Raw genomic sequence first — 27,038 nt, 5'->3', positions numbered from 1 at the left:
ATAACAAGGTAACAGGAAATGAGAGAATGACCTCTCACCCTTTTCTGAATGAATCAGCGTGGGCCAAACCTTAACTGGCTGATTTTATCTATTTCCATCGGCGGACGAGTCGCGGGGGGCATGAACCCATCAGAGCCGCGAGGACAGACGGGGGGGGGGACTGGAGGAGGGGGGGGACGCCCTTGGCAGCCGGATGTGAGGGGCCTTCATAAAGCGAAGGGTGGCGCAGCTCCCTTCGCCCCGAAAACCATTACCCAGTCGGCAGCTGACGGCGGCGTTTCTTCCTCTCTTTCCGACCTCTGCTCCGACGCCGATAAGATGGCGCTCACTGATGAGAGGCGGGACGGCGTGGCGGTGGAGATGACCCCGTGGTGGTGCACGCTGGGGAAAACCGGGGCCCGCAGAAGTACGCGTCCTCACCACATGGAGGGATATTTGATATCAGCCGTGATGAAAAAAGATGTCAAATGTTGATGGAGAGTGATGCTTTTATTTCCAATCAATGAAAAGGAGATTTACTTGCAAAGCAGCCAACGAAGAAACAAAAATACCCTCTAATGAGATATCTGCCTCCAGAGAATTCTAATGGAGATGAACAGATTCTTTTGAGGCTTTGAAGAGCGTGATTCTAAAGTGTTTTTTTGTGTTTCTATAATCTCTTCATGGTCATTTTTAAAATGTAATTACTGTGGCACGCTACGCAATATAAGATTTTCTTTTGCAAATTTGCTTGAACCTCAATGTTCACCCGTTCATACAAATACCACGGCGTTGTTTACAGCAGTGTGAGGTTGCGTAGCAGAAATCTTTTGAATATTTGCCCTGCTGTTTGTTAGCGTTTCGGCTTCTTCCTTTTCCTTCTTTTTACACGGGATGATTGCAAATTTACAAATGATTTGGACCCAGAAGCAGAAGAAGGAGGTGAAATGATCTCTGTGCATGCTGCACACAGGTTGTTCTTCCTCACAAACACATTCAACTTCTGGGACTTATTTTCACCAGCAGCGCACTGCTGGAAACAGCTGCAGCAGAACTCACTGCAGACGTCCAACGTTGGGTTCGATTCACTTTATAACAAACACTCGTATTTCATCGTTTTTAGTGCCTTCTTCTTTCCAGTTCGCTTTCTTGGAGGCAAATTGATATTTTCCCGAGTCGTCCTTTGATGATATCTGATTTGCCTGCCTGTGTGTGTGCTTGGCTCTTCAAATTTCCTGCCTGGCGGAAATATGGCCCTAATTAGCCGGATGAACCTGGATATCAGATCCCCAGTAAACACACAAAGTAATTAGGTTCTACCTGTCGTTCTCTCTGTATCTTTCTCCATGTGTTCGTTATGAAAATATAATGAAGTCAAAGATCAGATCCAGAGGGTGAAATATCACCTCGGACAAAGTGACGATGAACAGCATTAAAACCGAAATATAATAATAATAATAATAATTGATTTTATTTGTAATGCACTTTACATTTGAAACAAATCCCAAAGTGCTACAGTTACGGTCATAAAATAAAAACATTTAAAAAAAAAAGAAAGAAAAAACATCAATATAAAACAAATGATGCATAAAAGCTTAATTAAAACTGATACGTTCTATTGAAGAGATGTGTTTTTAGTTGTTTTTTAAAAGTCTCAGTATTTTGTGGAGCCCTTAGATGGTCGGGGAGGGCATTCCAAATCCGCGGAGCGGCGGAACAGAAGGCCCGATCGCCCATGGTGCTGAGTTTAGTCCTGGGGAGGAGGAGGCGGTTTGAGGTCGTTGAACGGAGGGATCTAGTTGTAGTTAGGGGGGTGAGTAGTTCTTTCAAATACGGTGGGGCATTTCCATAGATGCACTGATGGGTAAGAAGGGAGATCTTGAATTCAATCCTTGCGGAAACGGGGAGCCAGTGAAGTGAATGAAGGATGGGAGTGATATGGTCGTATTTTCGCACTCTCATCAGGATCCTAGCAGCACTATTCTGGATATATTGCAGTCTCTGCAGGCTTTTGTTAGGGATCCCGATGAGAATTGCATTGCAGTAGTCCAGTCTGGAGGAGACAAAAGCATGGACCAGCTTTTCAGCGTCTGCTGAGTTGAGTATGGAACGGAGTTTTGCAATATTTCTGAGATGGTAGAATGAGATCTTGCAGAGATTTTTGATATGGGCGTCGAAGGTGAGTTGTGAGTCAAATCTTACACCAAGATTGTTGACAAGTTTGGAGAGGGGAATGTCGTGGCTAGAGGTATTCATACCGGTTATGGAAGAAGACTGGATTTGATGAGAGGTGCCAACAAGAATTGCCTCAGTTTTGGAGCTGTTTAACTGGAGGAAGTTGTGTTTCATCCACACCTTTATCTCCTCCAGACAGGCAATAAGTTTTGAAGACAGGGATGATGATGTTGATGAAGCCGCCTGTGTTTCCGTTTTCATGTACAATTGTGTGTCATCAGCATAGCAGTGGAACGAGACTCCATAGCGGCTAATGACATGACCACGGGGGTGGATGTAAGTGATAAAGAGGATGGGACCAAGGACTGACCCCTGGGGAACCCCGCAAGTGACTGTGTGTTGACGGGACCTTGCACTTCCAAGTGAGATGTACTCTGATCTGTCAGTAAGGTATGACTTAAACCAGGTAAGAGCAGTGTCGGTGAGTCCGGTGGTTTGATGTAGGCGGTTGAGGAGTAAGCCATGATCCACAGTGTCAAAAGCAGCAGACAGATCGAGAAGTATGAGGAGAGAAGGCGAACCAGCATCAGCTGCCATTCGTAGGTCATTTGTGACTCTAACCAGGGCTGTCTCCGTACTGTGGGCTAAACGGAAGCCAGACTGGAATTTTTCGAAGAGGTTGTTCTGATCGAGGTGTTCATGGAGGTGAGCGGCAACAACCTTTTCCAGTATTTTGGAGAGGAACGGGAGATTTGAAATGGGCCTGTAGTTTTCAAATGCATCTGGATCAAGGGTTGGTTTTTTGAGAAGGGGCCTGATTATGGCTGTTTTTAGGGCAGATGGAACATTGCCAGACTGGAGAGAGTGATTTATTATAGTGCTAATCAAAGGACTTAGCACAGAGATGTTTGCTTTTACTAGTGCTGTAGGAAAAGGGTCGAGGGCACAGGTGGTGGGTTTCATCCTTTTAATTATCTTCTCAACCTCTTGCTGTGAGATTTCTGGGAAGCAGTGTAGGGGCTCTGAGATTGTAGGATGTGGGTTGACATTCGGGGTGGGCAGTGGTGACGATCCAGCAAAGGATGAACGAATTGTGTTTAATTTTGTTTTGAAAAAGGCCAGGAAATGGTTACAGTGTTCTTCTGTGGCTTCTGTGAGTGAGGGGGTTTGTGGTTTGAGTAGATGGTTTATGGTGGAGAACAGGTGTTTGGAGTTTCCGGGGCTGTTTCTGATGATGTTTGAGTAGAAATTTGTCCGTGCTTCTGTAAGTGATTTATGAAATATGATCCACATCCGTGTCCATCAGTGCCGGGATTATTAAATAATATGATTCATTACTTCCCCCCGATGACACTGGGAAAGGGTGTTGATGATACACATTGATTGATCGTACATCGGCGAGTCCTTGTGCCTCATTAGCATAAACTCTTTAGAACGGGGCGCAGAGAAATCGTGTCCTTTGAATGCGGAACTTTTCAAAGTCTGATCCCAGCAGCGGCGCTTTGAGGCAGGAGAAGAAGCCCGAACCTGGAATGGACTGTGACCGCCTCGGATGCATCCAGGTACATTTTGGGAGAGTCGATGAACGTACAGCTGTCACTGTGACACGTTGTCGGCATTGAGTTACTTTTCACACTAATCGGGGCTCACTTTTTCACATCTTGAGACTCAAATGCTCCTGATTTGAAGATTTAAGTCTTCAGGCCACCGAGTCTAGTTTCAAAGAACTTATTCTTACAAAGCGGAATCATGTTTTCATGCAGTTACACTTACTAATGGATAGGAATATAAATAATGGGTAAGCTTAAGTTTTAAGGTGTTTTTCCTCTACTTTTGTCTCTGTTGTTTTTGAGCGTGTGTGTGTGTGTGTGTGTGTTCTGGAGCCTGCAGCCTTCGGGCTTTGTGTTCTTCGCTCCCAGTTGTCGTGTTTTTTTTTTTTGTGTGTATGTATCAGTTGCATTTCTGTACGTTATTATTAGCACAGGCTGCAAATAAAATGCACTTTAAATCAGAGAACGACGCAGGGAACACTCTGAGTTTACAGCCGATTGGTCAGGAGAGACGGTATGACAACTTCTACACAAACACACACGCAGTCGTTCTGATTGTCACTTCATTCACTCTTAAACTTATTGCATTTCTTGAGAACGGAGAGCAGAATTTATATATTAGTATTTTTTGGGTGTTTTATGGTGTAATTGCAACATTTAAGGTGACGTTACGGTGTTAACTAATTCATGTTTTCCTTCGTGCGTTTGTCAAGTCAAATCATATTTGTTAGCGTGTGCTCTTTCTCATTTTTAAAAGGCATAAGTTTGCTGATAAACAATAACAAACAACCTATTTTCATCTTACCCGCAAAGCTGAGGGAGGAAGTGGCCTTATTAATACTCTGAAGCTCATTATGACGAGCACATGGACACATCTCTTCATCTATAAATAAAGCCTACACAAAACCTACTGATGTTTAGCCTTGAAGAAAATATTGTGTCTTCTTGCTGAATATATATATATATATAAATGTATATATACCAAACAAAGACTTGTCTTTTCACAGATTTAATACTGAGGCAAGACTGATTGAAGAGTAAAAAAAAACCTCCAGGGCTCCGATAGAATGAGGACAGCAGCCTGCTGTATTAAATTACAGTGTTAGTTACGTGTGGCGCTGATGGAGGACATTCACAGCAGTCACATTCAACAGCAGGAAACAGACTAATAATAATTGCCTTAAATGATAATTGCTTCAAAAATAAAAGTAATGTTTTTTTTGTTGTTGTCACATTTGCAATTAAACTGTGGCTTCGGATACTGTGGCGCTCGCACAATTTAATGCTGTAAAACACGCCGCCCCCCCAGCACGGAACCGCGCAGCGGAGCAGCAGCTTAACGTGTCGCTGCTATCAGGAAGGGGAATGAACGGGGGGGGAATAATTATGCAAAAAAGAAAATTAAATGCCTCAGACTTGTAGGGGAAACGGAGGCTAAATCCAACACACCCACTTCTGTTCTCACTTAAGCAGCAGCAGCAGCCCCCCCCACCCCCCTCCCCCAAGCTACAAAGCATTAGCCTCTGGCTCCACTGCTCGCTGTTAGCCGGTTGCAACGCGGCTCCTCTGCGATTAGCTCCGATAGCGAGGCGAGAAGCGTCGATGCCTTTGTCCTCCCCGCCCCGCTGTTTGGACTCGTCACTCAAACCCGCTCTGTTTAAAGCCCCTTTGTCCATACAAACCAGTCCAGGGGAACGAAACGGACCATTACCAAGATTATCTCACTCATTCTGCTGCCCAATAAAAGCTCTCCCCTGGGCCGCTGATCATTAGGCTGGCGGCGGGAACAATGCTGATCTATAATCTTATGCCTTGCTTTGACATAATGGAAGCCGTTTTTTTTTTTTTTTCCACAAGAGAACTGCAATAATTATTATTATTTTTTATTTTTTTTAGAGAGGAAGGGGAAGGAGAAAGTGTAAGAAAAAAACCATGGATGAGGCGGGGCCGCCTAAAGAGGAGGCCCCTCTTTAGGCGGCCCTTCCATTAGCAGGCGGGAAGCGACACGTGTGAGAGTCTCAGCAGCGTCAGTTCGCTAGCGTGCCCCCCCCCCCTCACCTGAAGATAGGTGAAGTCCTCGGGGGTCGAAACAAACACAACAGCGTTTTGGGCTGGCTGAACTAAATCATGCGTCGTCTTTCGTCCCTCTTTGGGCTCAGAAGGCCCGGTTTGGGCTCGGCCCGTACGGAGTCATCGCTCGACGGCGGCCCCAGCCGACACTTCTGCGACCTTATTAACGCTCGGTTTGTGGAGTCGCACTAATTCCCTCCTTTGGCGCTGATGTATGAGGGGGGGAACGAGACGGGAGGCCCGGCTCGGTTTGGACGACACTGCCGCGCGGTAATGAGATCTCAGGAGGGGGGGGGGGGGGGCGGAGGGGGGGAAATAGAGGCGGATTCCTCCAACTCCCGGCTTCACATAACACTAATTGGCCAGAATGGGATCGGTAGGAGGTAGGATTGTTTAATGACGTTATTAAAAAGTATACAATTTCCTCACCTGCCCCTGACAAACATCATCAGTCATTTTTGTCGTGGGCTGACTTTCATGGTTTAGGCCACGCCGCTCTTTTGCACTCAATTTTACAGTAAACGGCAGTAATTTATCCCCCAAAAAGTGTAGTATATGAATCCACGAAAAATATACAGCCATAGACAAAATAACCCTTTCCTTATTTGTTGTGGAATAACTTCCAACAGTCCATTTCCTTGAGGAGAGGCTGGTTTAGCATATGTGATGTCATCCAGGATGACATCACATATGGGCGCGCACACACTTTGCTCTGCTGTCCATCATATGGTGCATTTCATATTCTTTCATGGACATAAATGGAGTCTTTTCACCATGTCATGTGATATAATGAGACATCTGCCTCTCAGTTCCATGATTTGCATATTAACTGTGATTGGAAAAATGTGGAGGTGGTGCTACGTGTGTTGTGTGTGTGTGTGTGTTTGAGTGTGTTTGTGTAGCTTAACCCAATGGTAGAAATTGTGTGCAAGGCACTTTGCAAATTGCATTGATCTCTCTTTAGACCTGCCTCCCACCTGCATGTCTTGCAGAGGCGTAGAAGGGGGGCGCTGGTGGGGGGGGGGGGCACAACTGCTTCTTTTATCTGATGCACTTGTTTTGTGCATCTGTGCTCTATCAGCATTTACCATCTGTTTCACTTTCTTTCTCATACTTTCCTTTTTTTTTAATCTCCCTCCCTCACACACCCACCTTCCATTCATCCCTTTACACACACATACACGCACACACACACACACACACACACTTCCTTCGCTCATCATCGGTACGACTGACATGCTTCCCCCTGCCCTCTCCTTTTAATCATGAGATTATCAGTCGTCACGGCGATGAGCAGCAGTGCGGATTGAGAACAGGAGTTAATGAGTGAGAAATCACTGTGAAACATGGCGGGGTCAAGAGTAACTGTGTTTTCACCTGTGTTTAACAACCTGCGAGATGATCAAAAATATGTAAGAGCAGTGTAGGAGCAGAATTAGAACCGAGTGTGAGGGCTGCAGCTTTGTGATCCGGCTGGACATATTGTTTCTAGATCATGTGTGGAATAGCAAAGCTTAATGTTACCCTGCCATCTCTTGGACAGCGAGCACATTAGCACACGGTCATGGAAATGACATTAAAAGGGCTTTTTGCAAGCTCGTGGGATCTCTTTAATTATAAAGATCAAGCAGTGCAGACTGAAATGTAATAAAAATAAAAGAATCAACTCATTTTAATAAAGCAAAAATCCGTCCAGCAGTTTACATTGTGCACAGGAGCCGTTTGGCTTGTAGTGAGTGTACGGAGCAACGGGAGATATTTGATCCAAGAGAAAGTCTTGAATCCTGCATTTAGAGACTATGAATAAAACTCCCCCACGAGGAAAGAAAATGTTAAAAAATGCAAGGCTGTGGCTTCATCCATGTCATTATTATTCATATGTTTTGAGGAGTGTGAATCGCATCAAATTCACTGATCAAATATTCAACCTGTCAAATTTCTCAATCAAAATTCAATGTGCAACTGGATCCAAGATGAAACAAACCATCAGAACACAAATGAAACCCTCCCTGTTTTCTTATTGTGCCATTTTTTCATGTACCTCAGACTGTCTGGTTTCTAAGAAGGAGCTGTAATAAACACACTGTCCCCCCCCCCCCCACTCCTCAGTAAACACGCCAGCTAACACGCGGTTAGGCGCACGCACCTACATGTCAGATACACAATCAACGCAAGCTCATTTTGCGTTACTGGTTAACAATCATTTTCATTTAAGGCTTTGTTTTACTTTCCAATCGCATTGTATTGTTCAGTTTTAATAAAAGCAGTTAAAAAAAAACCTCTGGTTTCAAAATCTGTCACCAGGTAACAAGAGAAAAGGCCGTTTTCAAACGCACTTCAGTCCAGCAGGAGGAGCTCCCTCTGAGAAACCACATTTGTTTCATCTTGAGGACACTATATAATGTCATATGTCACGTCCAGAGCTTCCTGTGCAGCTGGAGGTCGTTTTCCTGAGCTTACGAGCGCTGACCGATTTGTTGATTGTGCAAGAAAGTTGTGAATCGGTCTTGTTGTAGCCTCATACTGATGAAAACTGAAAAATAAAAGTATTTGGGTGATTAAACGAAAGGAAGCTTGTTAGCACAGGAGAGGAGATCTTTCATAGATGTCTAAATTAATGTTGTCGAATTAATCCCTGCTGCGCCACATTGAGATAAGTATCCGTGTCAGAATGTATTCATTTTTCTCGGGTTATTGAGGCACTTTTCCACTTTAATTTAATCACTGGCTGCCTGTTTTCATTTTCAGAAGCTGACAACAAGTGCTTTCCACATTAGGCCCGAGTGCTGCAGAGAGCTCTGGGGTCCACGCGGCGGGGCCTAATGGAAGACGGGGCTTCCTTTTTTAAATGTGCATGGATGCAGAGTCATGAGGGGGGGGGGGGAGGCTGCTCCAGGGCCGAGAACTTACCCCTGCAGATGGTGCCGTTGCCCACGTAGCCCGGCTTGCAGGTGCACAGGTGTCCTCGGATGGTGTTGGTGCAGATGGCGTTCTCGTCGCACACGTTCTGCCCGCTGGCGCACTCGTCGTGCTCTGAGGGGGGGGGAGAGAAAAAAAGGCAGTCGGAATAGACCTCTGTTGAAGATGGAGAGGGGGGGGGACCAGCTAGTTGGCTGAGAACAGGGGAGGACGCAGCTGAGCTTCTCCCCCGTCAGCAGCCAGCAGCTTTTCTGCACGTCGAGGGAAGCCGGTCACGCTCACAAGGGGGGGTTTGTGAAAAAAAAAAAACGTGTGGTCCCATGAAAGTCATCTCAAAACTACCGCCAAAGGCACAGCTGCTTTTTCTAGCTTGGCTTTACTTTAAAACCACCGTGGGGGGGGGAGATGAAGGAAGCAGCTGCGGTAGATACAAGCCAGGTGTGGTTGACTGACTGTTTAGTATCAGCAGCAATTAGCCTAATGATGTTGGCTGAGGTAGCGGGGACGAGTCAGACAGGAGCAGCAGCGCATCCAGAGCACCTGACGGAGGGAAACCTTTAAATACGGACTGCGAGGCGGCTGCAGGGAAACACATGGCAGCGACGATGTTCACCTGCAGTTCTTTTACCGAAAAAAAGATCAAAGTTTCACGGACGACCTCGTGTGACTCGTGTGGAAACAGCGTCTGTAAGAGGAGGCACGAGGCAACAAAGCGACTAAATGAACAGATTAAATGTGGGGTTTTTGAGACCCGTGTGAGATGACGCATGTAGCTGCAGTGATAAGAGCGTCAAATGAGCTTCTAGGACTGCTGCGTTATAGCCAACCGTGCATTAGCAGCAGTATGAACATCTTTGGCATACATTTATTTCACTGCTCAACTGCTGACTCACCAATAACTCAGTGATACATAACTCAGTGCTGTGCGGACTGTGGGTCATTGTTTAAAATTCAAGACCCCCCCCCCCCATGTTTTTGGCTGGAGGCAACGGGGAATAAGCGGTGGGATTCAAGCTGTTTGCTGAACAACCTTAAATTCACTTAAATTGTTTCTAGGGGGTTTTCTACTAAAGCTTCACCAAAACTGAACGGAACAAGTTTCAGAAACATTTGAGTCCAGAAATTAGAGTGAATTAAAACACACTGGACACAGCCGGCCCTCGTGTGTTGGGAACATTTGACTGAAATGTATTGGGTTCATAGTTGCCACAAAATATAAAGGGATTATGCTGCAAGAGCAGTGTGACTAGAATATATGAACCATTTTTAGTTGTGAAAGTACGTCCTCTTGGAAGTTTCAGTTTTCATCTCTCAGGCCCAACGCACCATAAATATGCATATTCCCGAGGTGATGACCACAAACTAAGCGACGCGCGTGGATGTCGCTGACTGACCTCCCGTCTCCCCACTGGTTTCCTGTTCTGCAGGTGCCACCGGGGGGGGGACTAAAACGCCGGGTTATCACGCGATATTTCGAGGGTGCAGGGGGGGAAAAATGTGTCAAGAAATGTGCCAAAACCAACACGCCCCACCAAACCGCCGACTGCGCGTCCCACTAACGAGCGCCGCGCTGCCAGGCGCTAACGCGGCGGCGGTGGCGGCGGATGTCACCCGAGGCCGAGACAACGCTGCACGACTAAAGGAAGAGAAAAAAAAAGGGAACCGGATGAGAGGGAACACAATTATAACAACATTAAACAATAATTATGTTGCTTATAAATATGAGATTAACAGATTTTTTTTTGATTGATTCAACGCTCACTGCAGAGCTCGTCAAACCGATCGAGCTGCAGCCGACGCGTCTTCAATTAGAATCTAACATGATTTTAGATGATTGCAAACAATATCCCGAGGAGCACTAGAAATCTGGCGCTGCACTGCTGCAGCATCGTCTCACCAAGCCGTGACCTGCGTCTCTAAGTGGCAGCCACCCCCCCCCACCTCCCAAGGGCTCGGGACGTGCGCTCCTCATTGAAATGCAAAAAGCTTTTGGTGGGAGTCATGACTAATACATTGCCCGTAATTAATGAGCGGAGCTCGTGAAGCCCCCCCCCACAGCCCCGAAGGCAGAAGCGATTTGGCTTTTCCCATCCCAAGGATTTCCTCCCCACAACCCGATTTATAAAAGCGGAGGTGAACGTCGGCGCGGCGCCGGCGGGACGCGCCAGAGAGAGAGCGGCGTGACGTGTGGGCAGAATGATTGGCGGAGGAGTAACGCCATCAAATATTCAGCGTGTTAATGTGCCTCCGAGCCGATGGAGGGGGGGGGGAGCAGCAGTCAAAACACCGACGGCCGCGGCTGCTTATTAATGCCGTTTAATGTCCGCAGGCAGATTGGAAATCATGGAGGTGGAAGCATTAACGGACGGATGCGGCGGACGAATTGATGGGAAAATTGTGAAGGTGAAAAAGTGCCAACGTGAACAGGCAATAAAACCCTCAGACAGGAACGTCGCTTCTGATTTACTCATTGAGTTCTGATTTCATGAGATGTTTTCCCGTTTAAGAAGCAGTGCTTCATATACACTCACTTTATTAGGTACCCCATGCTAGTAACGGGTTGGACCCCCTTTTGCCTTCAGAACTGCCTCAATTCTTCGTGGCATAGATTCAACAAGGTGCTGGAAGCATTCCTCAGGGAGTTTGGTCCATATTGACATGATGGCATCACACAGTTGCCGCAGATTTGTCGGCTGCACATCCATGATGCGAATCTCCCGTTCCACCACATCCCAAAGATGCTCTATTGGATTGAGATCTGGTGATTGTGGAGGCCATTTGAGTACAGCGAACTCATTGTCATGTTCAAGAAACCAGTCTGAGATGATTCCAGCTTTATGACATGGCGCTTTATCCTGCTGAAAGTAGCCATCAGAAGTTGGGTACATTGTGGTCATAAAGGGATGGACATGGTCAGCAACAATACTCAGGTAGGCTGTGGCGTTGCAACGATGCTCAATTGGTACCAAGGGGCCCAAAGAGTGCCAAGAAAATATTCCCCACACCATGACACCACCACCACCAGCCTGAACCGTTGATACAAGGCAGGATGGATCCATGCTTTCATGTTGTAGACGCCAAATTCTGACCCTACCATCCGAATGTCGCAGCAGAAATCGAGACTCATCAGACCAGGCAACGTTTTTCCAATCTTCTATTGTCCAATTTCGATGAGCTTGTGCAAATTGTAGCCTCAGTTTCCTGTTCTTAGCTGAAAGGAGTGGCACCCGGTGTGGTCTTCTGCTGCTGTAGCCCATCTGCCTCAAAGTTCGACGTACTGTGCGTTCAGAGATGCTCTTATGCCCACCTTGGTTGTAACGGGTGGTTATTTGAGTCACTGTTGCCCTTCTATCAGCTCGAACCAGTCTGGCCATTCTCCTCTGACCTCTGGCATCAACAAGGCATTTCCGCCCACAGAACTGCCGCTCACTGGATGTTTTTTCTTTTTCGGACCATTCTCTGTAAACCCTAGAGATGGTTGTGCGTGAAAATCCCAGTAGATTAGCAGTTTCTGAAATACTCAGACCAGCCCTTCTGGCACCAACAATCATGCCACGTTCAAAGTCACTCAAATCACCTTTCTTCCCCATACTGATGCTCGGTTTGAACTGCAGGAGATTGTCTTGACAATGTCTACATGCCTAAATGTACTGAGTTGCCGCCATGTGATTGGCTGCTTAGAAATTAAGTGTTAACGAGCAGTTGGACAGGTGTACCTAATAAAGTGGCCGGTGAGTGTATCTCTGGTTGTTTCCTTCTTCTAAGCCACCGGCCTTCAGACTATCTGCATTTCACTGCTCCTCTCCTCCAAGGCTCCAGTATATCGTATGAATATAAAACAAAGTATGTAAACCATCACAAACTAATGATCTAAATGATCTGGACCAATGAGGAGAGCGAACAGATCTCCAGTTCCCCGTAGGGAAGATAACTGGGAGAACAGTGACTCCCCTTTAGTGCAGAATTGTATACTTGCGATACACAAAGGGCTTTGGATTGAACCCAAAATGGCTTCTTGTCTTTAAATTCTACTGCTTTGAATCGTGGGGTAATTTTTTTTCCCCGCAGTGGATCTTCTTTGCACTTTGTTTCCATGTGTCACGAAGCCTCGGGCTGAATGCTAATCATCCGCTCGAGCTGAAACGTTTCAACCAAAACGCACCGCCGGCCTCCATCGGCAGTGTCTACAGGTGCAGTGATGCACCGCGTCCACTTCTCTCGGCACTTTGGGTAAATTACGGCGCCGGTGAAATGCACTTCCTGTCCGGTCTCGGTAAGTACGGGACTCAGCTACAGTCTAAAAGGTACGTGCTTAGAAATATAGCCGCTAATTAGAGCTACATTAGCTCCCGATTGGAGAACTTTTTAAAGCAGAAAAGTGTTGCACGAGGATACGTTGAAAGCTGAAAGCATCTTTTGTAGAGGGTGCAGCAACTATTAACTGCTGAGAGCGAGGTGCGGTCATCTCTCTCTCTCTCCACAATAACCCTCTCTCTTCCAACAAATAAATGCTGCAGCAGCATTGGCCCCCGGGTTGTTATACCCGGTTTTGTTTGGTTCCTATTTATTCTCGTCTTTTGGTTTCCGGCTGCATGTTCTCCCATTACACAAATTACACTCAAACTCAAGCAGTAGGTACTCTTCTGTTCTTTTTCCTCAGCGCTCACAACTATTTTAAATCAGGACGGTCCGTGAAAGCGAATAAACGAGACAAAGTCTGCGCATCAGGGGCTGCGAGCTGAAGCAACACCTTTGCATAATAGATTGGTAAAACATGTCCTCGTCTCTTTAGCTTTCAAAGCCGTCTCGTTCAGTGACGTCAAACGGAACGTTTCAGTAATGCGAAGTTTAATGAGCAGCGACGGGCCCATGAAGAAGAACCGAGGAATTCTTCTTTTGTCTTTGGGGGTCGTGTTCTCGTGAGCTCAGCGGACGTCCGTCCCGTGTCGCGCATTGATCGCCTTGTCATAGCGTTTAGCCCGGAGGGACATGGACTTCCATAAAATGAGTTTCTATATTTCCATTTATTCCACCTAAAAACGGCAGTTTTTACCAGCGCATGGAGACCCGACGGAGACAAAGCCGGCTTAACGGGCTCCGTGTCCCGTGGACCTTCATGCAGTCACGTGTCTTTGTTTAATTCCCCCTGCTTGCATCCCCTTCGGGATTAGAGTCACACCTGGTGTTCATCTCTGGGCCCGTCTGTCCTGATCTCTCATGCCACCGGGCTAAGATCTTTCTTTTTTTTTTTTGTACTCATTACTTCATGGCTGGAGTGACAACTTATTTTTTTTGGGAATATTTTCCCTCGCTCCGTGTTCAACAACAAGAACAACTGCTGCTTCGCTTTGCACAACAGATCACAGCACACACATTTACAGGTAACGCAGCATTATTCCCGAGGATTGGCGCGTTAAATAAGCACGTCTCGCAACAAATGTGGGAGAGAACTAAGCACGGCTAGCGAGGCGCTTCCAATATTAAAACGCCAGAGACGTGGCAATTTGAAACACACGTGCTTGTCACTGCGCTGAAAATGTTCCCATTTACGTCAGGGATTACTGGCACATCTTTTAGCGGCGTTTGCCTGGCGTGATTTAAAGGGCCGGCGCCGCCCCAACTCGTACCGATGCAGCGGCATCAATTCATTCAATACCCCGAATGAAATACACAACTGGAGGCAATAACGATGCTTGGGCTGCATTTCCCATTAATGAAAGCATGTTTCATTAATGTGTCCTAGTCGGGGGAACATCCATCCCAGAGACACGGAGGCGCATTCAACCAGGAGAACGGGAGAAGACGAGGAGGAAAGGTCGCACTGAGGAGCGGGAAGAAACACTCCTTTACGCAGGAGGGGGGGGGGGGGGGGGGGGGGGGGGCTAAATATAAACACCAGCTTCTTCTCAGGGCCCATTACGAATGGATGAAGGTGAGGACTGAGGAAAACTTCTCTGCCTCCTTCCCCCAAACCGCGTGTGACGGGCTCCTCGAGCCGCCTGACCTCCATTTTTAAGGACTTAATGTAAACAGGGAGGCGCGCCAAGGTTTCAAGGCTCATCACACCTGAGCTCCACGTTCATTACGTGTATAATTGGAATTGGATTTGATTAAAGTTGCATTTAACATAGGATGTGTCTTCAGGGAGATGCAGCGTGTGCCAGTGCTTAACTGGAATATGTGTGGCAACCGAGGCGTGAAATCAAGGGCACCCTCTAAAAGTAAAAAAGTTTAAGTATTGATCAGCAGGGTGCAGATGAGGATGGAAGAAGTGAAACATACATCACTGGATTAAAGGCAGCAGCTGTTTGAGCTCCACATATGAGATCTTTTTAATAATAATAAAAGCGATGTTACGTGTTGTTTTTTACAGCTCCATAAAAAGTCTTCATCTGGTTGCCCTCGGCTCCCCCTCCGTGCTTCCTGCAAAGTCTTTGATTCTAAACACAGTTCACGTTTTAATTACATAATCATTTAATACAGAAACATCTTCAAAGCTAAAAAAAAACATAGAAATCTTATTTGAATTCAAGAAAAGATATTTTCCGCCTAAAACCTTTGTTAAGACTTTGTCTATAATACATGACTTATTATGCGTCATAACCTGCTTATAACAAAGTATAATTATTATCACAAGCACGAAAATGCAAAACTTTAAGACAGCATTCATTACACATTATAATCATATGTAGTAATGGTGTCTTTAATATCTTTTTTTAATTGGAAGGATCCTTCTTATAATAGTCAATTTATTATAATCTGTACTATCTGTAATCACTTTTGGTGGTCATTGCAGCTTTAAGTAAAGTGAAAACATTAAATCCATGCAAAAAAGTCACATCTATTTCACCTAACATAATGCAGTGTAAGCATGTTCATAATGTGATACAGACACAGGTGCCATAGAAAGTATTAATGTAATCTACTTAAACCTCTGTTTGAATGTCTGCCAACTGGCTGACTATTATCAGCCAAAGCAATGCAGCAGCTCATAACATCTGCACGCCGTCACTTTATTACAGAGTTTCAATGTCTTCACCCGAGGTGAAGAATTCCTTTGCAGAGCGGCAGCGTTGGACCACTAGATTCTGCTCACACTGCACCAGTAGACAGTGAGGGCAAAGACCGGGTGCAAACAGCTCGACACATAAAAAAAAACACGATTGATTGAAAAATGTGTCTGTCTCCCCGTGCGAGCCATAGATGGACATAAAGGCTTGGTGTCTCGCCCGCGTCGCCGGCCAACGGAGTCGAATGTCCGCACATGGCGGCCATCTTGGTAAGGGCCGCTCACCCGTAACATTGTGTTGTACTTTTTAAATAACCATAGCTTGCTCAATTTTCAACCCGTGGGAGATGCAGTTATGACACTGCATACATACCATGAATAATTATGTTGTCTTCCAAAAAAGATTTCCCTTTACAAATATACGTCAAGAAATGCTGCATGTTGAAATTCCCACCCGGCAGAGAGATGTATTTATGACACTGTGTATATATATATTAGGGCTGGGACTCGATTAAAAATATTAATCTAATTAATTAGAGGCTTTGTAATTAATTAATCGAAATTAATCGCATTTTAATTGCATAAATATTTGACCTGAGAACAGTGAGAAGTAATTTTTTTCACATGGATTTTTATTTTTGTTCAACCAATTCCAGCAGACAAGTGTAGCAATAGCATATTTAGAAATATAGTACTTTCAGAAATTCAGGTAGCCTATAGGTAAGTAGACCTTCTATAAACTATGTTTTTTTTAAGTAGACCAATACTTTCAAGTACATTCAGAACATTGGTTATTTTTTCAGACGTGGACTTAGTTACCCTGGTCCTTAAACCAGTCATCTGGTGCAGTGTGGGTTGGGTGTGGGTCCTTGTACCCGGAGTGTGGCTAACGTCCAGGCTAGCTGCTAATTGTTTAGCGTTGAGGTGATACTTGAGGCTCGATGTGAATTCCTTGTTGCACAGCTTGCACACAACCACGCTCTTATCGACGCTTCCATCCGTGTGTTTATTATAATAAGATTTCCCATTCACGGGGCCAACCGACACGGTCTCGTCAGCTTCTTCGTTCATGTTCACTGTGGTTTGTTGTTGTCTGAAGTCATGAACGCTACTTGGTGCTCCAGTATAATCGGTCCTCCGAAACTCATCCAGTGAGAAACGTTCCGCGGTGCAAAAAATAAGTGTAAAAATGCGTAAAAAATGTTTAATGCGTTATTTTTTGTGTAATTAATTCACATTGTAATTAATTAATCGTAATTAACGCGCTAAAGTCCCGGCCCTAATATATATATATATACATATATATTAAAACATAATAATTATAATCATGGGTTTCCATACAAAAAAATGTCTGATGTTCATAACAAACCAAACCTTTCGGGTTTATGGGTTTAAGTTATGGTAATTTAAACTGCATGTACCACTACCAACACAATGTTATGGGTGAGCGAGCTGCCCCTACCACTAGACATCTAGCCTTTATATACATCTATGCGCTCGGCTGCTTGCATCGGCGTCAAAAGCCGCGCAGCGTCCCGCGTTGGTTACAGGGAGCGGTTCAGGCCCCCCGGCCCGGCAGCGATGAGGCCCGGTGCTAAAGCCGACACGCAACGTGTCGTGTAAAACACCGCAACAGGTGACATTTCACTCCTCCGAGGAAGGAGCCGCGCAGCTGGTAATATCGACCGCGGATCCGCGCGGCGCCCACAGCGGCATGTGAGGCGCATTTGTGGGGGGGGGACAAAAGCCAAGAGCGGAGAGACGTCCATGGAGACACACTTTAACTCCCCCCCCCCCCCCCTCACACACAAACCTGAAGCTAAAAGACAGGAACAGAGACAAACACTGCAGTCAGTGATCGTCATCCAACACATGTCTCCCGCAGTCATTTTTCTGGCTCTTTGCCTTTATATTTATTAAGTTAATTGTAATGTTTCTTCCTACTCTGTAGAAGTGGGTGGGTGTCAAAGGGCTATAATAGCATCAGGCCACCACAGTATTGGCCTGAACCGTACGGCGCTACCTATGGATAACTGGGCATTAGTGTGTCTTTCATTCTCGATGGGAGCGTATTAATGATAAAAGCTCAGCAGCTGCCGGTCATACTGATTTAACTCTCCTCCTCCCCCCCCCCCCCCCCTCGCTAGCGGCTTTACGGATCAAGAAAACGGAGAGATCAGAAACTGGATTCCCGCCGGGGTCTGTGCGTGTGTGTGTCTGTGCGTGTGCGTCCCGCTCTAAATGCGGGGAAAACAATATCATCACCAGAAACCGCTGCGATATCCAGACACAATGGAGAATAACAAAGCGGATTCCTGCAGAGCGCACCAATTACAGGAGCTAATGCGCAATCGTGTTAGCGATGTGGAAAAAAAGAAAAGAAGAGCAGGCTCCTCCCTCCGTGTTACAATCTGAAACCCCTTAAGAAGAAGCTGAAGGACAAGCTGAAAAGGGGGGGGTGGATTTATCTCTCCCAGCAGATGTAGAGCAGGGCTCCCAGTCAGCAGCCGGGACAGTTTACAAGCCGGAAAAATAGATTGATTGTCTATGGATCCGTGTCCCCGTGTGGCTGCCAACTGAGAGCTAATTAAAGAACACTCGTGTGGCCGCGCAGCCGAGCACGCGCAGAAAAAGCGTCGCCGCAGGTACACTTTGCACGCAGCAGCTGCACCGTGCTGTTTGAAAGTAAGCCAATTGGTGAATTGGTTTGCGTACTTTGGCCCGACACTCGGCCAGGAGGAGCTCAGGGCCGTGGCTGTAGCAGGACACTTCAGACCTCGACTATTCACCGCGCCGACCAGGAAATACGCGCTGAATGGCGGCAATACTCACACGCGCCGATTCTCGCAACCTTTATCACGGCATGATTTCATCACATGCTTTGATATCAGAAAAATGAATGTTTTATCGCACTTTTAGCGCCAACTGCGGCGAATGCGTACCCTCACTCGCCGATGTTCATAAGACAAGCGACAAGGGAGCCAGGGGAGAACATTCAGACCACACAGCAAAGGACCGACCACCACCCACAGGACGAGATCATGTGATCAGTCAACGCTCGACCAATCAATGGAACTAAGACTTTTGGGACCAGCTTTAAAGGACTATATGATAATAATAATAATAATAATATATTGGCGATTTCATGAAAAGGATTGTCGGCATGAAAATGCATCGTGTTTACATGTTGCATGATGTGTTGATGGCGTAACTATGGTAACGGGCCTCCTTTAAAGCGCGACGACGTGGCAGCGATGAGCGTTGCATGGGGACGTACCAGTGCAGGAGTATTCGTCCACTCGGATGAAGCCGGGCGGACAGTCGCAGCGATGGCTGCCGGGCAGGTTGACGCACACCGCGTCGGACTGGCAGTAATGCATCTGGGTCGCACACTCGTCGATATCTGGGGGACAAACGGAGCAGAGAGAGAGAGAGAGAGTGGATTAATAACTAACCGCGCACGGCTCTGCAGAGACACACGGGGGGGGGGGGGGGGGGGGGAGCAGCGATTCCTCATGCGAGTAATAAAGCGAGATGGGGCTCAGACGCCGGGTCTCCCCGCGTGTCACCTTGTTGCTTACGGTTACTCACTCGAGGCGGCGTCTCCATCCGAAACCCGCCCTGCCTCATCCGTCAGAGGATGGACAAGACTACTTTTTCAAAGAATGTCTGCCCCCCCCCCCCCTTAAGAGCGGTTAGGATGCATTCCACATAACCGAGGATCTTTGAGGCATGTCTTTACTCAAGCTCGTTTACGGTCGCACACTTCACTAGCAACAATCCAATAAAATACCCAAAATGCCCCGTAAAAGACGCAGAATGACTAAGAGACGGGAAGCAAGGAGAGAGAAAAGGAAATTAGTGGGATATTAAAGAAATAGGAGCAGCAGACCGTGGGAGGCCAAAGAAAATAGTTCTGCGAGGTCAGTAAACTTTGGTGCGTTTGAATCAACTAACTGCAGGTGTTTTGAGGTACGTACGACATTAAGAGGACGGGACGGACATGAGCTCACGGTCCTGGCGTCCACAACGTCCGGGCGAACGCGCTTCATTGTCTCTCTCTCCCTCTCCCTCTCTCTAATGTAGCTTGAAAGGCATCGTGTGAGCATTGAAACACGCAGCTCACGGGGGGGAGGGGGGGGGCATTAACCGAGCTGGATGACTGCTGATGAAAAGGGATCGCAAACACACAAGGGAGGTGTTATGCAGAGGAGGCTAAATGTGTGTGTGTGTGTGTGTGTGTACAGTATTTATGTGGATGTGAGCAGCACAGAACCCGTTTCCTGAGGCTAACGGGCCTTTCCACCACTTAAGGGACTTTGTATGCTACACTTAAGGGGAGGAGAGAGTGAGGAGAGTATTTCCATATCCTCTCTTTGGATAAATACATTCCGGCTTTGAGGTTTTTTTCGAGCTCACACTTCTCCCTTACAACAGAATAAATTTGTATGAAGTATGTAATTGACTTGCATGCAACACCCAGCAGGTTTTCTTTTTTTTTTCCCCCCTCAGAGGAGAGCGGACGGTGGGAGTGTTGAATTGCACAATCAAAGAGAGACGCATCGAGTATTCAGGCGAACAAAAGCCTCGCTGGCCTTCAGCGGGAAAACCATTGATCTGCCCACATCAAAAAAATAGGGAACTGCTTCCAGGCGGCGAACCACCAGCCGAATCCAACCTGCGGCGCCTTCCGAGGTGCCACCTCGCCCCCGGGTGCCCCTTGTTTACGTACCCTCTGCTGTGAGACGTGGCCCCCGGTGGTTCAGAGTGGAGAGCGCTCGTCGAAGGCGGGGTCCTGTGACACTGTGTGTGTTGGTGTGTCTTAACGTGTGCCCCCCCCCCACCACCTCTTTCTCCTCCTCCTCCTCCTCCTCCTCCCACCTCTGAGCTCAGTTTCTTCATCACTGCTGCTTTATTCATGCTGTGATGTAGGTCAGGGATGCGAGGAGGGAGTGAGGCATGCGTGTGGCACGAGTGTGTGTCAGTGCATTGTTGTAGTGTTGTAGCTCGTCCCCTCGTGCGTATTTTAGTGTGTTGGAGACACAAAGAATGTGTCTGGATCTTTGGATGCTTTGAGGCGGAAAGAGAGAAGACTCTTCATATGATTTTGTGCTTGTGAGTGTGTGTGTGTGTGTGTGTGTGTGTGTGTGTGTGTGTGCGTATGTGTGTGTATGGTGCAAGGTAGTGCATGTGCAAACTAGGGTCTGCATCCTGCCATACTATGCAGAGGTTAATGGAAACAGCTTCCAATCGCAATGTTGTGCCAGTCTGAAGAAACTCCTTAATATAGTTTACTCTAATCAACCCAGATGGTGTGTGCGTGGCAGTGTGTGTTCGTGTGTGTGTGTCTACCCACACATTCGGTCCTGGACCTCAATCATTGCAATTGATCAGGCTCTTTGGGCAGCTCATTTGTTGGTCAGTTTGAAGCCAAACGTAAGAGGCGGCTGCTTCAGAATGAGAGAGAGACTGAACCCAAATGAGCAGATAAACATCTCTGCTGGCTTTAACAGGTTAGAAGTGATTCTCTCCTTCCAGAAGGCTGCGACTGCGGCAAAGAGACGGACGCATACGCGTGCGAGTCTGTGCATTCGTACTTTTCTTTAACGTTTTCCCACTCAACAGCCGCACAAAGGGAACGTCATCTCCAGCTGTCATCCCGTCTCTCACTCAGCAGGGCGGTGGAGGGGTTTCAAGCAGTCGTGAACAGACTCTTGTGGAAGTTGGTTTGAGAGTTTGACTGTTTGGATTGTGGTTACGATTTGAATCCCATAATATGATAAACCTTTTTAAAAATGTGTCTACGGAAAATGACCACAGCGAGGAGCATTTTGTGTTGCCCTCTTATGTGTGCTTTTATACCAACCAAACATCTGCGTCGGGGTTGAGATGATTGACCTTCACAACCTTCTACCTTCTTCTAGTCTGTGAACATAAAGCAGAAGGCTTCACTAATCCACTACACGTTTAAAACGATGCTTCTCCAGAACAGACCACCGTACAGAGACTAAAGAGTGGAATTGAAGAGCCTTTTAAAAGGAGCCCTTTTCAAAAAAAAGGCTCGACCGGAGTCTGGAAAGTCATCGCCCCTGCTGATGTCTCATCCCTCACTTAGCAGACACAAAACAGAGCAATTTCAATTTGATTTGCCCCTCGCAATCAGCGCTCCCTTCTTCTTCTTTGACCGCTCTCTTGATCGCTCTGTCCGTCCCTTTGTGCACACAGAAGTTGGTTTTACTCAGCAGCTGCACACAATGGAAATTGGTGCTAACACACACACACACACACACACACAGGCCATGGTGACAGACTACTTCATTTATTTTCTCTAATGCCTTTAGTTTAAAAGGCAATTTAGCTTTTTGTTTCATTTGACTTTAGTGAAACACAATAAATAAGCCAGAACACTGAGATTATTATGACGAAAATGGAGAAAATGATTAGTCTGTATGCAAGTTATTAGTTGGTGATATGATAATATATGAAATGACAACATTAACTCACTGAAGGAGGAGCTCTGCATGCAAATGCTTTTTGTCTCCCTATTTTGGGATTGTCTCATTGTCTCATGAGTTATTCCAGAAACAAACAGTGTTCAGTGATGAAATTTGGTGAGACTAACAGTTTTTAGTATTTTACAGTTTATTATAACAGTTTTTACAACCCCAACGGTGCAACTTCAGCCGTGAAGCGCAGGGCAAACTGCAGCCAGAGCATCAACTGTCACCGACTGCCATCAGAAATAAGAAGACTGTGTGTGTGTGTGTGTGTCACAGCAACGTGATCAAATAACAAAACGAACGTCTGCACGTGGTATTCAATAGTGTTGGATGAGATATGTACAAGCGGGGGGGGGGGGGGGGGGGGGGGGGGGGGTAAAGGAGGTAAAGGGAAAAACATTAGCTCCGTCTCTCTGGTCCAAATGCAGCGAAAGGCTAAAATCGTGTCATTTTTGGAGTTCCATTTTTTTTAGATTCTGCTGGGACGCCGCGTTGTTCTGCTTGAGCACATTGGTTTAGAAACCTTTGAAGTGGTTTTATTTGATCGACAGCCAACGCAGTGAAACGCGACGGCGACGTGATATGAAAGACCTTTCAAAAGTCCTTTCAGTCCTGTGTGAATGGAGTTTCATTGTAGTGAATGCAGGAAAATGGCCTGAAATTAATATCATCCGGGCAATTACAGCACATGCTGTGATAATTCAGCGTCATACACGGCGCTTCACTCGACAACTTTCACCTGGGTAGAAGGAAAGTGAGCCTAAAAATCAGCCCCATTCTCCCTACCGACTGGGTACAAAACTAAAATACGGTTCATTATGGACTAAATCCTACTGGGCGACGGGGGTTTCATATTCACAAAAAAAGGTCGCACAAAGGCCTCAAGCGGCTGAACTCGTGTAGCCGTGCTGTTAACAAATCAAACACACAAAAAAAAAGACAACAGCAATCAACATGCAGAGGAAGAATGCCGCGGAGAAAAAAGAAGCAGAGAAGGAAGCAGCTGCCACTCCAACGAGGGGCTGCCATCCCCAGAGCGGCGCCGCTGACAGACACTCTGACAGGAGTCCTCCTATCAGACGGAGAGGAACCGCTTACCTGGATGACGGGCTTCGTGTGTGTGAGTGAGTGTGAGATTAGCAAAGCATTCCAGGCCAACTGAAGCAAGCCCATACATCGGGCGGCGAAGAAGGCGCCGCAGTCTTTTAACGGATTACTGCGCGTCCGCATTGTTGCGAGTGAAATCCTTCGTCGAGGCGGGGAGATGTTTATCGTTGGGTTAAAATCCACCGGAGCGGTCGCTGGTGTTTTACAATGGAACGTCAGAAGGTCTTCCTGTTGAAGACGTGGCGTGGTGGCTACCTTTTCCTCCACCGCCATGTGCCTTTCATGAAGCCAGAATGCCCTTTTCTCACGTTGTGACATTACATTACATCACGTGTCATTTAGCCGACACTTTTCTCCAAAGCCACTTACAATAAGTGCATTTCCACAGCGATACAAACTCAGAAGAACAAGTAACAAGAAAGTACAATTTCGTCAAATAAGCAGTTTCAAAACAAAGTACAGTTTAAGTACTACTGCTACTTTGAAGGTGCCGTCAAATCCCATTTGTGCAGCATCAGGGCTACCTGTGGCTCCTGTGTGTCAATGGGTAGCTTTTTCCTCAAGCAGGGTCAAATGTAAATGTATTTTTTGTTGTGTGTCGTAGCTGTGAGGGTTAATGCGTTCGGTGCCGCGGCCACGCTTGAAGCGGCTCCGGGGAGGTGTTGCAGATGTTGTTGTGTGTGAACACAGGGGTGAGAAGCTGAGAAGTAAACAGGGACGCTGCCACAGGAAGTAACAAAAGCTGATAGAATGAGCGCTGTTGTTGCTCATGATTCATTTGTCTCTTTTTTCTTGGTCTTCAGGAACACTGCAGTCCCCCTTTGGACCAAAGCTTGATTTCCAAATAAACCTTTTTGATTAGCCAATGTTCCCACTGGGTCTAAATCATTTTCAACCATGTGAAACTTTACACCCAGCCCTCACAAAGAAGCTGAATGACATGTTACGCTCGAACCAGGCACCAAGTTACCTTGGACGCCACAAACTGTGATAGGTTCTTTTTTGGTGCATTCCAAACATACTACCTGTACACGAGCCGACATTAACTGCTGGTGAGGATGATGTAATGCCACTTTCCTTTTTTTTCCCCCAGATGTTTATACTACCCGAAAGCTGTGAATCTATAACATCACATAAGCACAACATGTGATGTCATCAGTGTGTGTATATATATATATACACATGTATATCGGTCAAAACAACCATTGCATCTACCAACTGACCGAGTAAGGTTCATACCAAAGGCTTGAGATGTGTAAAGCCAGGCTTCTGCCGCTAGTTAGCATTAGTTTTTCTGACGTTTTTTTTCTTTTTTTCCCCAACGGCAGGCGATCTATTGGCTCCTTTCGGGCTATCGACCTATTGGGCTCCCCTGATACAGACTGTGGGTGTTCCCAATAATCTGTGCCTACCGGATCTTCCAAGCTGAACTTGTGCTGTGGACCAACACCTGCTCCCTCCCCTACCCAACACTCTTTGAACCATACGGCTGGACGCACTGTCCCCGGAGAGGTGAAAGTCAACAACCACCCACCGCAGCCCCCTCCCTCCGTGGACTTCCCCTCTCTTCATACTCTGCCAGTGGCTCCGACCGTTGGCGCCGAGAAGGATTCTGAAGTGGAGCCGATTGAGCTCCGACGTTGTCATAAGGGACGCTGAAGGCAAACTGACCAAGAGCCAGGGTTCGTCGAGTGGGGAGTGAGGACAGGTCCCGCCAACACACAGCGCTAGTGACGCTAGTGACGCTAGTGACGCTAGTGACGCTAGTGACGCTAGTGACGCTAGTGACGAGGCCGTGCACATCGAGAACAGAGACCAGCCGAGACACAGGAGACACAGACACAATACGGATCTCCTCGGATTTGACAAAACAATCACAAGATGCTAATAAAATAAAAACTGCCCAGGTTTTGTACTGTGCCCCCCCCCCCCCACCTCCCATCTCCCTCCAGGAAAAACCAGCATGCATTGCTATTCCATGAGCTGCACCACACCCACAAGGACACACGCCCTTGGTTGACCCTGATGCCAAGACTGTGTGACAGACATAGCAGCAGATGGTTGAATTTAGCTCTCACTGTGTCAGGCTGCTGACACACACACACACACACACACCTATCAGGAAGGTGATCTACATAGTACATGTGTATAACGCATGTTCGGATGAGAACTTGTATCAGATCATTGGCAATATTCAACCATTAGTAACCAGTTGCTAGGCAACCAGTTGCGATGCCTCGGAGCTAACAACCTGAACGATCTAATTGACGTCCCATCAGTCACCTAGTAATAGCTTGTGCGGCTAATAGGGAAATAAACCAATAGAGGGCTGGGCGAGGAGATGCTATTATCCAGCCAATTACAGCCATGTTTTTCGGGTAGATCCGCATTTTTCAAACTCGCTGCAGATGGTGGAAAATGATGGAGGAGGACGAAAAGAGAGAAAGCGGACACGCAATGGTAGACACGGGGAACACAACCTGAGAACCGAAAAAGGAACAATTACTTACAGGAACTGAAAGAGGCAGGAAATCAGAGCGATGAAGGTGCAAAAAAAAAAAAAAAAAAAAAGTACCTGCGAGACCTCAAAGTAACAGTACTGCACTTGTTGTGACTCCGTGGATGACATGTGGTAATCATTTGACAGGAGAGACAATATTGGGGTATAAATATTTGACAATGCGGCGTAGGAGCGCTTAATTAGCTTCATAATTATTCCCATCCCGAGGCAGCTGCTCTCCGTTGCTGACGGCGTGCGAGTCCAGGTGTAAACGTGTAAATCACATTACGCTTTAGGTTGATATTGATTTGTTGTTTTGAGTTTCCATCTGGAGGGGGGGGCGGTGGAGATTAATTCAGTTTGAGGTGTGGGAGGAAAACGCGAGGACTACTTTTTGCTTCAGGGATTATAAATTAGGAAAGTAACGCCGTGTGCTGGACGCTGGAAGGGAAACTTTCTACTACCCGTGCTACATCCACATGAGATGAAAATCAATCAATACCAATGGTTCAAAACCCCCAGAAAGTGTGACAACAGAAAATAATTAAATGAATAATGAGAATAGAACTGATGAACTGATATTAAGCGTCTATGAGTGAACACAGTGGACCGTTTCTACAGCTATTCTAACTATTCTACAATAGTGTATGTGTTTTATGTGCACTAGGCTTGATAGTGAGAAAATATAAAGACATTTTCAGTTCACGTCTGAGAAAAAAACAGCAAAGCTACTAAAATGTGATTCTCGTGGGGAAAACGCAGCTTTGACACTTTGTGAACCCGTCGCTTCACACTTTAGCTCCTTCTAAAAAGTCAAGTCAGCTGTTCAGAAGATTTTGTTATTTTGTCGCTTTGTTATTATTTTCATTTCTCACCTCATTATTTGCAGGAAGAAGTAGAATCTGATAAAATCCCTTTTCAAAATATTCATACTAATTCATTTAAAAAACCTCATTAATTAACACCATGCATCTTATTATTACTTACTTCAGGTTTTGCTAAAAGCAACAACAAAAAACTAATCCAAGCCTGAGGATTTTTTTCTTTTTTCTTGAGACACCACATCTTAATTACGTGTGTAAATATTCGAACGTGTCCCGCTGCTGCCGTGCCCCGTTTATCCTGAAAGCTAGACGTGGCAGCGGTGGGGGGGCTCAGCGGGAGGGGGGGGGGGGGGGGGGGAGGGAGGCAGGGAACTGACAGCGAAGTGACGGCGAAGCAGCTGACGA

At 46.4% G+C, this 27,038-nt stretch overlaps 1 protein-coding gene across 1 annotated transcript in view; it reads right to left on the bottom strand.

The window, feature by feature from the left end:
- Positions 1-27,038, bottom strand: part of LOC119197536 (protein kinase C-binding protein NELL1-like) — a 133,617-nt gene that overhangs the window by 15,533 nt on the left and 91,046 nt on the right. Inside the window, exons 13-14 of the mRNA XM_037453942.2 lie at positions 18,980-19,105; positions 8,685-8,807 (exon numbers count right to left, since the gene is read on the bottom strand). Of these exons, the coding sequence (XP_037309839.2) occupies positions 8,685-8,807; positions 18,980-19,105 (249 nt within the window). The remainder of the gene's footprint in view (positions 1-8,684; positions 8,808-18,979; positions 19,106-27,038) is intronic.

Source organism: Pungitius pungitius, chromosome 4 (assembly GCF_949316345.1).
Source record: "Pungitius pungitius chromosome 4, fPunPun2.1, whole genome shotgun sequence".
NCBI lineage: Eukaryota > Metazoa > Chordata > Actinopteri > Perciformes > Gasterosteidae > Pungitius > Pungitius pungitius.
The sequence above is the reverse complement of the archived record's forward strand: the minus strand, read 5'-3'. Positions and strand labels throughout refer to the sequence as shown.